The sequence below is a fragment of the Corvus hawaiiensis genome, chromosome 2, assembly GCF_020740725.1.
Source record: "Corvus hawaiiensis isolate bCorHaw1 chromosome 2, bCorHaw1.pri.cur, whole genome shotgun sequence".
Taxonomy (NCBI): domain Eukaryota; kingdom Metazoa; phylum Chordata; class Aves; order Passeriformes; family Corvidae; genus Corvus; species Corvus hawaiiensis.
In genome coordinates this window covers 4,943,276-4,958,491 of record NC_063214.1, presented here as the reverse complement: position 1 = coordinate 4,958,491, position 15,216 = coordinate 4,943,276, and the positions used below count along the sequence as shown (strand labels likewise).

General features: G+C 40.5%; 1 protein-coding gene across 9 annotated transcripts in view; it reads left to right on the top strand.

Annotated features, from left to right (window-relative positions):
* The window catches only part of POU2F1 (POU class 2 homeobox 1), a 114,014-nt gene that overhangs the window by 43,337 nt on the left and 55,461 nt on the right, over positions 1-15,216 (top strand). For 2 of the 9 annotated variants that reach the window (XM_048293456.1, XM_048293445.1), the window contains exon 1: positions 12,461-12,634. The exons of the other annotated variants lie outside the window; for them this stretch is intronic. In XM_048293456.1, coding sequence (XP_048149413.1) covers positions 12,607-12,634 — 28 coding nt within the window. In that variant the 5' untranslated portion in view covers positions 12,461-12,606. Of the gene's footprint in view, positions 1-12,460; positions 12,635-15,216 lie in introns of those variants that run through there. 9 annotated transcript variants of the gene reach the window in all.

Sequence of the window (15,216 nt, the reverse complement as noted above, 5' to 3'; positions counted from 1 at the left end):
AACAAGCAGCTTTCAAGGTAGTGATGGATTAAGGCTAGTTCCCACAGGTGGGATAATGGGTAAAGCTCGCAGCTGTACAGTGTCTTATGTATGTTATGGAGGAATAAAGTGGATAGCTGATGTCCAGTACCCACATTGAAGTGCTCCTGTTTGTTTGTATTTCCCCTTTCCTACGTAAATGTACATTCTCATATGAGACAACTGGCATAATGGTGGCCTCTTGTGCACTTACAGGTTGAATGTTCCTGGGTAAGCTTGCTATGCCCTCCTTGAAAATAGGGATCACTGGGAGATGGTTAGGCCAGGTACAGGGACAGACATTTTGTAAAGTCAGCACAAACAGGAGTGACTGATACTGAGTCTGTTTCTTATCAACTGCCTGCTCTTTTGGAGACTGATAAGCATCATGTTGTTATTTTTACTTAACCAGGTTTCCAAAGGAAAGAGAGGTTTGTGTTATTTCTTTCTGACTTTTCCTTTCTGCTCTCCCTTATAAACAGTTGTCCAGTTTTAACCAAATTGAACAGATTATGATGTTCAATGATGTTAAGTTCCTGGTGAAAAAGAGATAAGACCCTGAGTTTATGTGCAGTTAATACAGGGATTCCTAATGCTTCAGGTATGAGATTTTCCATGTTACAATTTTTCATGGAAATAGCTGCTGTATTTTCATGTTCGACAGATAGTCAAAAAGCCAATCAAAAATATAAGGAAAAATAGCATTGTGCCACAATCCATTAGTGTTTCTTTCTCTTGGGTACTAGACTGTGCAGCTCTTCTCCTCAGACATTAAAAAATACATTAAAAAGCAGCATTAGGAATTACTTAGCGGAATCCATTCACACTTTTTATGAACAACTGTGTAGACCTGAGATGATCATCCTAGAAGAGACAGCTAAGGGGGGGGATATGGCAGAAGTCAGTGAAGTGTCGTGGAGGGGCAAGAGAATCTTATAGTTCATGGATTCTTTTTTTCCAAGAAGTAGGGAAAATTGAAGTAGTGCTATGGAAGAAGGTAGATTCAAAGCAAAATAGAAAAGAATGTTCTTTAATGTATGCTTAAACTGTAGGACTCCTTGCTACAGGCTGGTTCCTCAAAGTTTGCAGGGCTTAAATGAGATGTTAGTGCAGATTCGTGGCAGAGAAAAATCTGCTGAGGGTTACTTCATGTTTAGCAGCATCCTCTACCCCAAAAAGTCTTTGATTTGTAATTGGGAGTGGGAGAACACAGGCGGCGTCTTGGGTAGCTTCTGTGTTCCTGCTTCCCGAGAGGAGTAGGATATTAGCAGGGATACTTGGGCCCATCCTTTCCCCTAAGCTTGTAGGGGCTCTTCGTACCTGAAACTGCAATCTGAGGAGAGGAGAGATTTCTTGCTTGTGGCTGTGCTAAAGGAAAAGCAGAGAAAGCCTAGTCCTTATCTGTATGGCTTATCTGGTGGGTTGACCATCCAGTACATATCTGTGGCCAGTCCATCCACCCCAGGTTCCAAATCAGCCCCAGTGCCTTCTCCCTGCTGTTTAGCCAGCAGATATGGAATGAGACACAGGGAGAAGGCTGGGGTGAAGAGTTGCAGGCAAAAGTACTGAGCTGTGCATGCAGGATGCAGAAAGGACTGGAATGAATAGAAGGGGGCATCTGTGTTTGTAGGTGGGGAACAAAGGATAGGTTTTGTATGGAATGAACAGCTGTTTGTCAGTCACAGTCCGGCTTTAGACTTTTACAATGAGATTTAGAAAGCTGAAACAGAAACTGTACAATGAAAATTTGAAATATTACAAAGCACTTGTCAGAGAGGTATTGTCTTGTGAAAGTCTTATAACTTGTCCAGAAGGATTTGAGCTTCTGACTTTCTCTTCCAGCTGTGTTTCTTCTTGATGGCAAGGTACAGAATGACAGGCATTTTCCAAATGCTGTAATGTTTCTTAAACTTCAGGTCCTTGCAGCAGAAAAGAGAAGCCATTTCCTTCACAGGCATTGCCATTCTAAATAACAGATACTCACTTTACATGCTGAGCAATTGCTGGACTAGGAGCATATCCAGAGGTTTATTTTCCTGTGTTAATCAAGGAAAAATGGATGTGCTTTTTAGTAGATGTTTCCTTTACAAGATGGGGTAATTGGTGTTTCACTTGCTGAGTGTTTAAACTCTGTAGCCAATATGAAGCAGATACAACCTCCTTCTCGTGGCCAGCTGTGCAAGTTGCTATGGGAACTCGGTGGGGACTATCTGCAGATTACTGCTCTGGGGACCACACCTGGCTTATTTGCATCCAATTTAAGTTGGGGAAAATTCAAGAGAAGAAAAGAGGAGTGTAGACTTGCTGGTAGGCAGGCAAAAAAGGGCTTGTCATTTTGAGACTGTCACATTGGATGGAAAAGATGCTCGATTCACGCTTCTCGCAGGCTCATGCAGGGTTCTGAATTTTGTAGCCTTTTTTCATGCATTTCGCCAGTTTTGTGAGGCTTGTCGGGAATGTCACAGAGGATTTCTTTAAATTTTATTATTGCCTCTAACTTAGTTAAATCCCAGAGAATTTGCTAACTTTCTCTGCATTTTTAATGAGTAATCTCTCTGTGATGGTGAGGGATTGTGAAAGCAATGTGGAATACAGGTCCTTCTCTTAAAATGGCATGTTAGATCAACTCAGTGCAGTATTAAAACGTCAATGCAATATTGGGTGTTGCTGGAGAGCTTAGCTTGAGGGTTTTTTCTGAATACTGAATTGCTCTTCTTTCAGTGGTGACTGACTTCCTAAGAAGGCTGGGGAATGATTTTCATTCAAGTCAGCACCAGTGGTCAGTTGGCAGCTCTTGGGCTGTTTGTGGCTGGATTTTTGGGGATGATTGTATCCTGGCACTTAAGGGCTTTACTTTTTTCTTGCTTGTTCAGTCTCACTACAGCAACTTGCTTTTTGATCAAGACTGGACAAAAGTGATGAAAACAGCACTGTATGCTGACTTGTTCTTTATGCTGTTTCTTCCACTGGGTTGGCTCTGTCTTGGTACCTTTCTGCAGGAAAACAGAACATATAAACCATTTTCAGAACAGTAGGCTTAGAAGCTTTGAGAAATCTGAGAGCACTACCTTATTTTTAAAAAATATAAACATATTACATGTACCATATATAATACAGTATGTATGTTTTATATAAAACACAAAATATGTATAAATATACAAAAGTATATATGTTGCTATATCAACCATATATTTTATATGAAAAATTCTGAGAGTTAATGGGTGGTTGCTTGTAAACAGTTTCAGTTCTGATCTGTTGTTAATGTCACCAGAGCTGTGGTGTCCCTTGAGAATTCCAGTTTTCAGCCTGGAGTGATGCTCTAGACCAACTTACAGGGTTTTTATATAGAGATCTCAGACATTTATGAGGTGTACTTGTTTAATTTCTTTAGATTGGTCAACTATGACATCTTATGGTTGTCAGTCATGATTTTTAAATTCTTCTGTGAATTTGGGGTTTAGTGCTCTAAGCTGGGTCTGTGCTAAGCTACTTAGTGGTGTAATTGTTACTCTGCCGCTGGTTCTGTCAGTCAACAACTCCCCATTTTCTTTACTTTCAAAACCTTGCAATTCTAATGCCTTCTTCAACATATCTGATGAAAGTAAGTGATTATACAGTTAAGTTTTACGGTGTAAGAATCACATTTGCATTTTTGAGCATGGAAATGGCATGTGTGAGACCAGAAATCAGAGTATTCTCCAGACTGGCATTGGAGGGGTGTGTGCATATTTAAGTGTACTGATTGATACAACTTGTCAGCATTAGGGCTGAGACTCAGTGTCCCAAAAAGGAAATAAACAGTTGTGAGATTTTAATTTCTTCTGTTTGTCACACAGTTTGCATGACAGAATTCATAACATGGATGTGTAACATAGGAGCAGACTGAAGCTGTAGACAGTAAGAGTTTTAAGGCAATATTCCTGCTGAAACCATCTTTCCCATTTGTTTGTTTCTGCATCCTTGCTGCCTTTGTGCTTCAACAGGGTAAACATTTCTCCTCTTGGGTTAAAAAACAGATTTGGGTTAGTATTTGTCCTTCCAGTTGGAGTAGTTTTAAGACAGACCAACTCTTGTGCAGTTGTGTAAGAGGCAGCAGGGCAGCAATGCAGCTTTTGCTGCTTGGCATTCATGGTCTATGGCCATGGTACTGTCAGGGCCCTAAATTAAGTGTCCTGGTTTTAACTTTTGATTTCTCTGTGAAAACAGTGAAATATGCATATATGAGACTTGTGTTTTATTGAGGAATGGGCAACTAAGAATTTGAGTGTTCTGGGCATCACTTTTAAAAATTCTTAGTTAGGCCTTTTGACCTAATTTTTTACTCTGTAATTTTTGAGTAGAACATGATTTTTTTTTTTTTTTTGTAGAGGATTCTGTACCTTTCAGCCTAACAGTTTCAATCAAGTTACAAAAAGTGAGGCAGTGTGGAAAAGTTTACCTCTTCTCTGATTTGCTGGAGAAATAAACAAGACATTCCTGTCTTCAGTGGTGTGTCCATGGGCCTACAAATAAAATGTGCATGTCTTCCCAGCAGATCCTCTGCAAACACAGCCACAGGTGTCAGTCATGCTGCCTGCCCTTCAGCATTGCTTCTAGTAAACCCCTTCTTGTGGTTATTTCCTGGAAAAGCTGATCAATGCCTTTTCTGCTTTAGCACAGCATAGGTGCTAAAATGGGTAAAATCGGGCTTGTGAACATTTCCTGGAAAAGCTCACATAGCTCATACTTCATATGTGTAGTTACACTGTGGTTTTCACTTTCTGCTGTTCCTAAATTATTGTAAATTAAAGACCCAGGTGCCCAAGCACTGAGTATTTTTTTTTCCCCTGGCTGATAGCAAATACAGTCTTATGTTAGCTCTGAGCAGCCAAAATGATAGATACTTGGATGTGTGTGCTGATGGATGGAATCAGTGTCTGCAGTGTGAATAACTCTGTTTCTTTCTTCAGATCTTGCATCTGGCAATTTTTTGTTCAATTTGTAACATACAAAGCAGCTTGTCTGGAATTTGGCCTTTTCCTCTTTGGAGATCAAATAATTTAAGCTTCAGAAAGAAGCATTCTCATGACATGTCTTGTGGTTCCTACAGGTGTTAATAGTGTCTGGATCAGTGTGCTGAGGGCATTAAAGCAATATCCTTCCTCGGATTTGAGATAGTTATTAAGGGAGAGAGAGCAAAAGCAGTTCCTGCTAAGCGTGAGCACGACAGCCATGCAACTTCAATTCATATGATGAACTGCAGAGATTTTGCATGTGCTTTTTGCCACTAATTTGTTTGTCAAACACTCTAATTAGCTAACTAGAGCTAAATACTATATGGGCTGTTGATCTTGATGAATCAAGTTGGCTCCAGCAGGACTCATTGTAAGCTTAAACCCGTGACTTTGATTTATGTATTTTGAGAGTGACCTGTAGTGTAGTTAATGACAAGTGGTGTGGAGGCTCTGGGATTTGAGCAGTGCTGTGTGGTTAAGTCATACACTGAATTAGTCTCTTCTTTGTAGAGCCCCTGTTCATCAGGCTAGACTAGTAATTGCTACTTTGGCAAAGTGGAGAACAGGGAAACTGCATGTTTGCATAAGGCATTATGTTTTGATTTACAGGTTTGTAATGAGTTTGAAAATAATGTTTTTAAGCTTTGAGGGCCTGTCCTGTTATGTGAGTGGACACAGGGAGGTAAAATTAATGCTTTTGGAGTGCACGTACAGTGATGCTTCCGGAGTGTAATATTTCATACAGCTGCTAAAACAAACATTTCTGTTCAATATTTGAGCTTGGCATAAGTACCCTTCATATGTTGGCAAGTCAATTGTGTTGTGATTTGCATATTAGATAATATTTGTTTTTCTGAAATATTTGGTGGTTTTAGTGTGTATTGCAACAATTTGAAACTAGAAGTATTTATGCCACCTTCATTGCTTGGTGTTCTGGTAGCATGAACTGCATTTACCTTTCCCATTCAAATGTGTGCACAATTTCAGTAGCCCCTTGCATGTGTGGAAGACATGTTCCCATAAATGTCATTTGTGGGAACAAATTACCCCACTTTAGGTTCAGGAGGATTGGCTGGTGTTCCCTGCCAGGGGAGGTTGGGGGTCCCCCCATTCCTTATGGGGGCTGGTGCCTGATGGTGCTCCAGGTTCTCCAGCTGCCCCAAGCTGCAGCATCCATAAACATTTGCACGCTTTTCATGAGGTTGTTTTTGGGTTTTGTTTGTTTTTTTTAGAGGAAAGGGGAGTTGGGAAGGAGGGGGAGGTAATATGGTCTTTTTTTATTTTCCTCAGTGCCACTATAACATAGACCCTGCATCCTTAAATTGTCCCATTTTTCCTAATTCTGATAGATGTTGAAGTTTACTGATCTTGTTCTCCAGCCCTCCCATGTGTTTTGTTCATGTAATTTCACATGGGTCTTCTTTTCAGAATTATTTTGTCCTGCAGTCCTTTTTTGAAAAGTAATGTGAGACATGCAAATCCTGTAAAAGCAGTAAAATACCAGAGGTGTTTACTAATAGACAATATACATCTACCCAAGGTGTTCAGTACTTGTCAGTGTGAAGTATTTTAGATCTGACAAATTTTAAAGGAGAGTGAGACCCACATAGTGGACAAAAATTCAGAACAGGTGTTTCCCATACAATATTCACATTTTAAGAAACTTTTGTGTGTGTTTTTAAAAAAAAATCCTGCTTAAGTTTGCATAGTACTTTTCATGTACAAGTTTACTAGAACAATGAATATGTAACGGTGTTGAATCATACCTCACGTGTGGTGGAATCAGCATGATTTGTTCATTTTCTATGCTAACTTCAAGTTAAATTGGAAGGACGTGAATGCCCCGCAGACAATAAAATGTGCTAATGTGCAACAGCTCTGTGGCAGGTGGAACATGCTAGTTAAACAACACAAATTGGTTTTCAAAGGTGTGACACTTTGGGTTGGTTTTTGAATTAAGTTCTTGGAGTCAGCGCTTATGATGCATGTAAATAAACAAAAAACACCCAAAACAACACAAAAGAGAAAAGATCTCAAGCCATTATGAAATAGTCATGAAAACTGTGAAAACATAATAAGAGTGGAACACGAGAGCTTAATTCAGATGTAAAGACCTAATGTTTGCTGCTCTTCAAAATATTCCATCATTTCTAAGTAAATGTTATGACAATAACATTTGTTATTGTCAACAAGGGTTGACTGCACTGGATCTGTATCCTTTGCTATTGAAAAGAAAACATTCAACAGGATGAAAGAAAAACTTTTATGTAGATGTAATATGGATGCTTTCTAATGTGCCATGGCTTTTAGGCAGTAAGAGTAGGACAAAAGTGTTTGGATGATGCACCCGAATGACAGAACTAGCTGTGAGTTTCAAATAATGCTCAGCTTGCTTGTGAAAGTTATAATCCTGTAGTTTTTGAATAATAGTGTTTATTTTCTCTTGTTGTATCCCTTGCTCCCCTTTTTTCTTCCCTCCTTGTGTGGTGGTATTGTAAATATGTCACAAACACAGTTTCCTTTCTATGAAAAAAAAGACTTAATCCATGGTAGTTTCTACCTTCTGTGGACAAAAATAAGTTGAGGCATAAAAAAACAAACCCACAAAGAAACCCTTTTATATTAATATATCAGGTGCTTATGAGTATCCACTGTCCTGTACTGCTAAGATAAATTAGCATTCCTGCTTAGCTGTCCACATGCTTAATTTCCTTCCAAAATGTGCACAAAGGAATGTTGAAAGGCATTTTGTGTGGTTGAAAGTTTTAAAGGATAGTTATGATTTGAGTTTGTGAGAAGTAAAATTAGATGTAGACTAAAATTCCAATTCATAGCAATTGCCTAATGACTGGTAATTCTAAAGCAGGCCAATTTTATTTGACTTTTCCAGACAACTACTCTTTCGCTTTCAGAGCAAACTTACCAATTTTCAGATAAAATCAATTCTGTTAGCCAAAGTCAAAGGTGGTGACTAAAATTAGAGCTTAGTTTGCAGCCCAAGCTATGAACAGGCTGCTGTCTGTCTGTAATTACTGTAAGAGGATTGTGCCAAATTTAGTAACAGTTTATTTTGTTGAAGTATGTGATTTTTAAAATTTTTTTAAAATAGCACATTGGAGTTCGGTTTGTTGAAATATTTGTTAGGTTTCATTTGGCCTGTGGGATGGAGACTTGAAAGTGTCTTGAGTTAAAATGTAGTGCCTTCAAGATAAAACGTCCTAGGCTGTGATACGCAAATGAAGGCAGCATGCTAATGTTGCAGTTAACACTGTATTTCCTTTCCCTGTATTTTGTATTCTATTTGTATGTATTCCTTTGCACTCCACTCCAAGTACACTGTTTAAAAGGGAAATAGTGAATTGGCTTATTGGCTAATCTCATCAGAAAGTGTGGCCCTGAAGTTTCCAAAGGTGATGCTTGTCACTGAGCTGGATAGGGGCAGAAATTTCTTACCTGTCACGGAGGGCATGTAGTAAATGACATTTTACTAATAGATGGAAACACATCCAAATAAAAAACCCAAGAGTTGCATAGTCTGCGGGTAAAAATGTTGTTTCCTTTCCAAAAACTCAGTTATTAAGGAATCAGGTATAAGGAAAGTGACACATTCATGGGACATACTGCAAAAGGAAATCATCCATTTGAAATGGGAAGGTATGGAAGATACATAGAAAGTGACAAAAAGAAGGAAATGGGGTAGAAAGAGTCTCCTGAAGTGTTAATCTGCAGGTTCCAATGTGTTTGGCTGAAGAAAATCCGCCTTTGTCATACCTGGCTCTGTGTTAGTTCCTTTGGTTTTAAGGAAGAGTTTGAATAGGATTATGGGGGGAAAAATCATTAATGTAAAAACTGTAGAATTGGGTGAAGAGGAGAGACACATTTTTTGAGATATCTGTAGTTGCATGGGATGTGGAGAGCTTTTTCCTTATCACAAGGCACACCACTTTCTCTTCTTAGTGGTGTCTTTGGAGGAAAAATGTAACTTTGGGCACAAAGCCCAAACATGAGTCCCGGAAGTATGTCTTTGCTTCAGGGTGTTAAGTAACGTTTAATATAAGATGCCATAAAGAAAAGAATGGGCAGTGTTGTGACAGAACCTAAAGAGAACATTAATATATTCCACCACTGGTTTTGGAGCAGGTTGATAATGCACCATTCCTCCCCAAATATTTTCCTTCTTGTGCCTTCAGGCCTCCTTGAGAAGCCTTCCAGGTAAGAAAATAGTTGCAGTAGTGGGGCATAAATGAAACAGCAGGACGTTTTCTGGCCAAAAATAAAGAAGTTGGATGCCTTCTACTATGCACACTACAGGGAGCAGCAGGGGTGCGGAGCAGCCCTGGGACACATCAGGACCCTCTCTCACCTCTTGGTTGGGCTCTACTTCTTCCTGGGTTTCTCCATCCTCTGCGGCCTCAAGTGACAGGAAGGCCGTGGCAGGGCCAGGCAGCCTTTGGAGCACCCCCACAATTGTGGCAGAATGGAGTGTCACCAGTGGCATGGGAGTGTCCCCTGCACCCACACAGCTGGCAGACACCGTGTGCAAGGTCTGCCTCTCAGGCTGTGACACTTCCCCTCAGCTGGAGTGACCTTCAGAGATGGGATGTGACCAGCAGGCTCCACGTGCAGGCCCTGCTCCATGTGACCTTCAGACACAGAGCCGGCACAGTCCGCGGCTGTGCTGTGACCTCTGCACGTGTCACCTGCAGACAGTGTGTGACCACTGGATACTGTATGGGGCTCTGCTCTGCAGGCTGTGATGTGCCACCAGTGTGATCTTGCGGTCATGGGGTAGGGGCTCCACAGACTCTTGACATTCCCTCTGGGAATATGATCTGCAGGCACAGTGCCTGACAGGTAAATGCAGTTCGTGGGCTCTGGCCTGGGACGTGTCCCCTCCATTGGTGTTGCTGTTTGACCTGGGTGGGAACCACAGCCGAGATTAAAAGGCTGTCAATGGCAAATTTAAACAAACAAACACAAAAAACCCGAAGCAAAACAAAAAGTGGATGCCCCATCCCTGGAAGTGTTCATGGCCAGGCTGGGTGGGGCTTTGAGCAACCTGCTCTAGTGAAAGGTATCCCTGCCCAGGGCAGGCGGGTTGGAGCTACATGATCATTAAGGTTCCTTCCAATCCATTCTATGATTCCATAAACTTAGATAAAAGGTAAGATAATAAAATCATCAAAGAATGAAGTGGTCACTGAAAGAACAGTTTGGTTTGGATTTTTTTGTGGTGTTTGGTTTTGGTTGGCTGGTTGGTTTGGGGTGGTTTTTTGTTTATTTGTCTTCTTTTTTTGGCCAATTATTGGTTTGACAGGTCAACATAAGACGTTTTTATTTCGGTTAGGCTGCTAGTGGATGTTACAGCTCCAGTGAAGATTTGTGTGGGGGTTGATGTTTGTGAGGCAGATCATCCATGGCCACACATGTGCCTGATTCTAACAGTCACTTCCTGTGCTCTTGGTGCTGCACCTGTGTTCCACCAGCCCAACACACTCTGGTTTGAGGAGAACACTGCTGTCCTGCTCTGCTGCTGCCTCAGCTCAGCCACGTGCTTTGTGAAGTACTTGGTTTGTTACACCATTTGTGTCCAGGATCTTCCAACAAAGCAAATGGATTATCTCCCAGTGCACTCCAAAAGCGCACGTGCAGGAGTGAAGTTTACTGCAGGTCTGTGAACTATGAAGATGTGCCTCGAAAACCAAGTTGGAAACAAGGTATTAGGGAAACCTATTCAGCACATGCAGTTGTTTCCCTGTAGTAAGGAGCACCTTCTCCTTCTCTTCTTGCAATCTTTTTCAAGTGTAGATCACTCATGTTAAATATATAGCTGGGAACATCTTGTGTTAAGTAGAGATATGAACCTGAACAGAAGAAGAGGTCAAGCGTGGAAATAAATTCCAGTCAGTACTGAATGATTGAGAAGTCCCTTTTCTCTCACTCCCTCTTGTTTGGAGAGGCGGTGCTTGAATTCACTTCAGAAATGAGGGGAAGAAAAGTACAGCTAGGGTATTTTTAAAGGAAAAAAAGGAGAAAAACAACTTACTCTTTAAATTCACATTAGCACCTGGAAGTGGGTGGCTCTACCCTGTAATCATCTGCATCATCATATTACCTTATCCCGATCAGAATGTGGAATAATAAATTTTGTGATGTCCACATCACACTTGAATTTTTATATAAATGTTCTTGCTGTTTAGGACACGAGTGTTTGAGTGGCAAACAAACTATTTGAAATGGTTTAATAGAGCCTCATAGTTAGTCCACCTACTTCTGTGGACCACTTTTGGAAAAGAAGTTTGATTTCTCCAGAGACCAAAGCCTCTTCAGAGTTCTGCAGTGCTCCAGCGTACTTTGTGGTCACAGCAGCAAGCGCGTTCTGGTTACCACTGAGTGGTTCAAAGATGCAACGTGGGTGTGACGTGCCTCTTTCAAAAACCATCGCTCTGCAATAAGCTTTCTTTAGCCATATTGTGTACATGTTTGAAGGGATTAGTAATAGATTTTTGTTTTTTCTTGGAAGTCATTGGAAAGCAAAAGACTAAATCTATTTTGATTTCACCCGGGATAGATTAATGGGTGTCAAATGTTACACAATACTTGACATATCCACTGCTGTTAAGTTGGCCGTGGCAAAGGGATTACCCGATAATGAATCACCAAGCTCTTTAGCCGTTTAAAGGGAGTCGTGCCGCTTCCTTGCCCTGGTAGGACTCTCTTCCCTGCCCGGGACCTTCGTCTGACAGTGCGTGTTCAGATGTGGAAAACTCCAAGCAGATGTGCAAGCACCGGTTTGACAGTTTTGTGTTCAGCTTCTACCTTGCTAATTGTTTTTGTGGGATTATTTGGATTGTGTAGAAAGCTTTTTCCAAATCCCCTTTATTACTGAAGTTATTGTTGCCAGCAGGAATAAGATTAAAGGTGCTTAAGTCTGTAGAGTTGTTTCTAATTTGTACGTGTCATTTCAGTGGCATTTGAACAGAACTCTGTCTCTTCCCCTCCCTGCTCCCCTGTGGTACTGTGCTTGAGTTAGGGCTGAGAAGCCAAGCTATTGGAAGAAAATTCATTTTGTTCCCTAATTATTATGCTGGCACTCGGGAGATAATTTTTCCCTTCATGCACTGCCAATTAATATGCAAATGAGCTGATAAATATTTATACCATGATTTAAATTATGCAGGGAGCGCTTTCAGTGTACTCTGCAAATGAATTGTTCATGGACTTCAAAGTGCTGGCTGCTGTGCTAACGAGAGGAGATTTGCATAAGGCCCTAATCAGGCGCATACTGATTAAGCTTCATTATGGAAACTGCCAGCTGCAATCTTTGTTTCTATTTTATTACAAAAAGGGGAACTTTTCACGCTTCAGTCGCCTTGACAATGTCAGACACAGCTAGTAGGAGAGACTAAAACTCCACACAGCAACTGAAGTTTCCCTGTTCAGTTGAAGATTGCTATGGTGTAACTGAAGTTGTATTTCTCCCCCCACCTCCCCACTCCCTTTCGTGTTCGGTCAGAGCAGTAGTGTAGATTTGATAGAAATTGCCATTCTCCCGTTCCTTGGACTATCTGAACCTGTAGAGGATACCACAGCAATGCTGGACTGCAGCGACTACGTTCTAGGTGGGTACCAGCTCAGCTCTTTCTTACCGACACCGAGGCTGTGAGATTGACTATGCATAGTGGCTTAATCACATATGCAGAAGGTATTTGTGGGACTGAAGCTCACCAGTGAATCGGCAGCAAGTAGCTGCCTGATAGATGGATAGCTAGATCTGTACCAGGGAAATACATGCTTTGGTCTGTTTGTTTTCCTCTTTTCCCTCGCTTCAGGAGAATTCGTTTCCTCTGCACAGACTTGGGTGATGCTAATACAGACCTTTTGCTTTTAGGATTTCAGTCTGAGAAGCATTTGGCTTCTAACAAACACTGGACTTGACTTGCATATCTGTGTGTTATGAATTTTAAAGCATTAAAATGAATGAGAGGGAGCCTAAGTGTTGAAAGAATTTAGTAACTGTACTGAGCCATTCCACAACAGAATGTATGTTATGTCTGTGTATTTTTAATATAGCAAGGTTCTTCATGTGTAATAGAAAATAAGGGGGAGTGCACAGCGGTTGCCATTGATACCGTTGCAAGCTGTGCTTAAGGTTACTGGGATAATATATTTCCTGTGCTGAGATTCCATCAGGACTGCAGAACAGACATGCCATAATTTCTTCTTCGTGTCTTTTAAAGTTATTTATAGTAATGGATCATATCAATTTTACAATAGTTTTTATTTATTTTCAAGGCTTTTCCCCTGAAGCTCAATGTGTGTGTGTGTATATATATATATATATATATATATATATATATATATATATTTGTATTTATTATATTTTTCATTCCATCATATAAGTTCATGTAAGAACTTAAATCTCTAAGTAAAAGAATATATTTTGGATGGTAAATTTTAAAGCAGATGTTTGAGTATGTCTGTTTCTGAATATGATGTTGTTTTTGAAAATTAATTTCTAAATAATTCTTGGCATGTTTCCCCTCAGATTAAACGTTGTTTTTTCCATGCACATAAATGAATTATTTTTGCTGTTGCAAATGGAGTATTAGGCAGTTCCACTTTAAAGGGTGAAAGGAAACAGTTAATGGTATATACCATGTTAAGATTTTCTTTGCTTTACCAGCTGTGTACAGTTCTTATAATGCTTCAGGTTGGTCAGGTGTCCACTGCTTCTTTCTCCTGAATGCCTTTGGCAATGTTCCTGAGGGTGTGGGAAAGGCTGGCACAGCACTGCCTGGTGACACCTCAGCCCTGCTAGCAGAGTAGCAGTGTGGAATGTATTCACTCCTAAGAGTTTGATTTCAGTCATGCACCTGCTGCTTTCGATCCTTCCTTCTGGGGAGTTTGTTTTTAGATAATGTTGGCAGAAGCTGTAGCCCAGGGCCTTTATTTAAAACCCAAGTAAGATCTAAAGGAAGAAGAAAAGGTGAAGGCATTAAGGTTTGGGTTTTTCTAGCCCACTTCATTTGTTTATTCTTCTAAGTTTAAAGCAGAAATTGTATGAGCATGTATAAACCAAGTAGCCTTTTTATTCGACATAGAATGAATGAATCGGTAGGTTGAGTATCCCGCGGATATGAGCCTGTTTTGCTAGTAGCAGTTTTGTGCTTCAGATGTATGTCATACCATTTGCAATGGAAATAGCGGCATTGTTCTTGATGCTTTACATGCAGAAGGCCCAGAGATTGAACAAGAAATAGTCAGCTGGTGAAATAATGGATGCTATCCTTCGCTTGAACCTGAGCGCTACCAGAAAGATGTTTCTTCTTCCAACTTGCTGCTTTTTTGTAAAAGCAATGTTTGAGGTCTTTGTTAAGGATGGATCTTTACAATAAAATATTCTTCATTTAGACAAGCTTTTGGTAGTTAAGTAAATTTTGTGTATGTCGAGTACTAGAAAACCTTTTCTGGAAGGATTTATTCTGCAGCATAGCCTGACAGAAAAACGTGTCCTGGCTTGCTTTTTGGAAAGAGGTCTGTACAATTACAACTTTGTGCGACTGAGCAAACTTGCTCATCATGCAGGAAGGCTTCTTGTGTGAGCCTCCTCATAGGATGGAACAGTCACTACCTTGCTTGAGTTCTGTGCACAGGACAGCTGTGTCCCCCTCTCCAGGTTTGGTTTGCTTTGCTTATTCTGTCATTACTATCCTGAACCTTGCCTCTAAGACTTCAATCTCTGCAACAAACTAGCAACCCTCTGTTGTTTTTCTAGCAAGAATTTTCTGAAGTAGTTCAGCGACTGGATTCCATGTTTCTGAGAGCAGCCTTCTCATGTGTCTTGAGTTCAAGCTATTCTTCTGCTCTGAGCTTAAAAATTACATCCTGTGTCCAATAGCCTCATGAGTTAGCCTGGTTTCCACAACCAAATGTATTTGACTTGTAAGCACTCTTGGCTCATTTTCCTGTTGGATGAGGACTCTTTATGTTTGTGTCCAAAGCAAAGACTCCCATTCGGTGTTCTCTAAAGTTAGATTTCAGTAGCTATCTGTGTGTAAAGGAGTGAACTAATGCTGTTGATCAAATGCATGTTGCCTATAATCACTCAAAATAAATGTGCTGTTGCCACAACAATAAACTCAATTTAAGGTATATGCAGTGTCCAGATAGAAACACAGATTTCTCAGCAGAGGACCAAGTC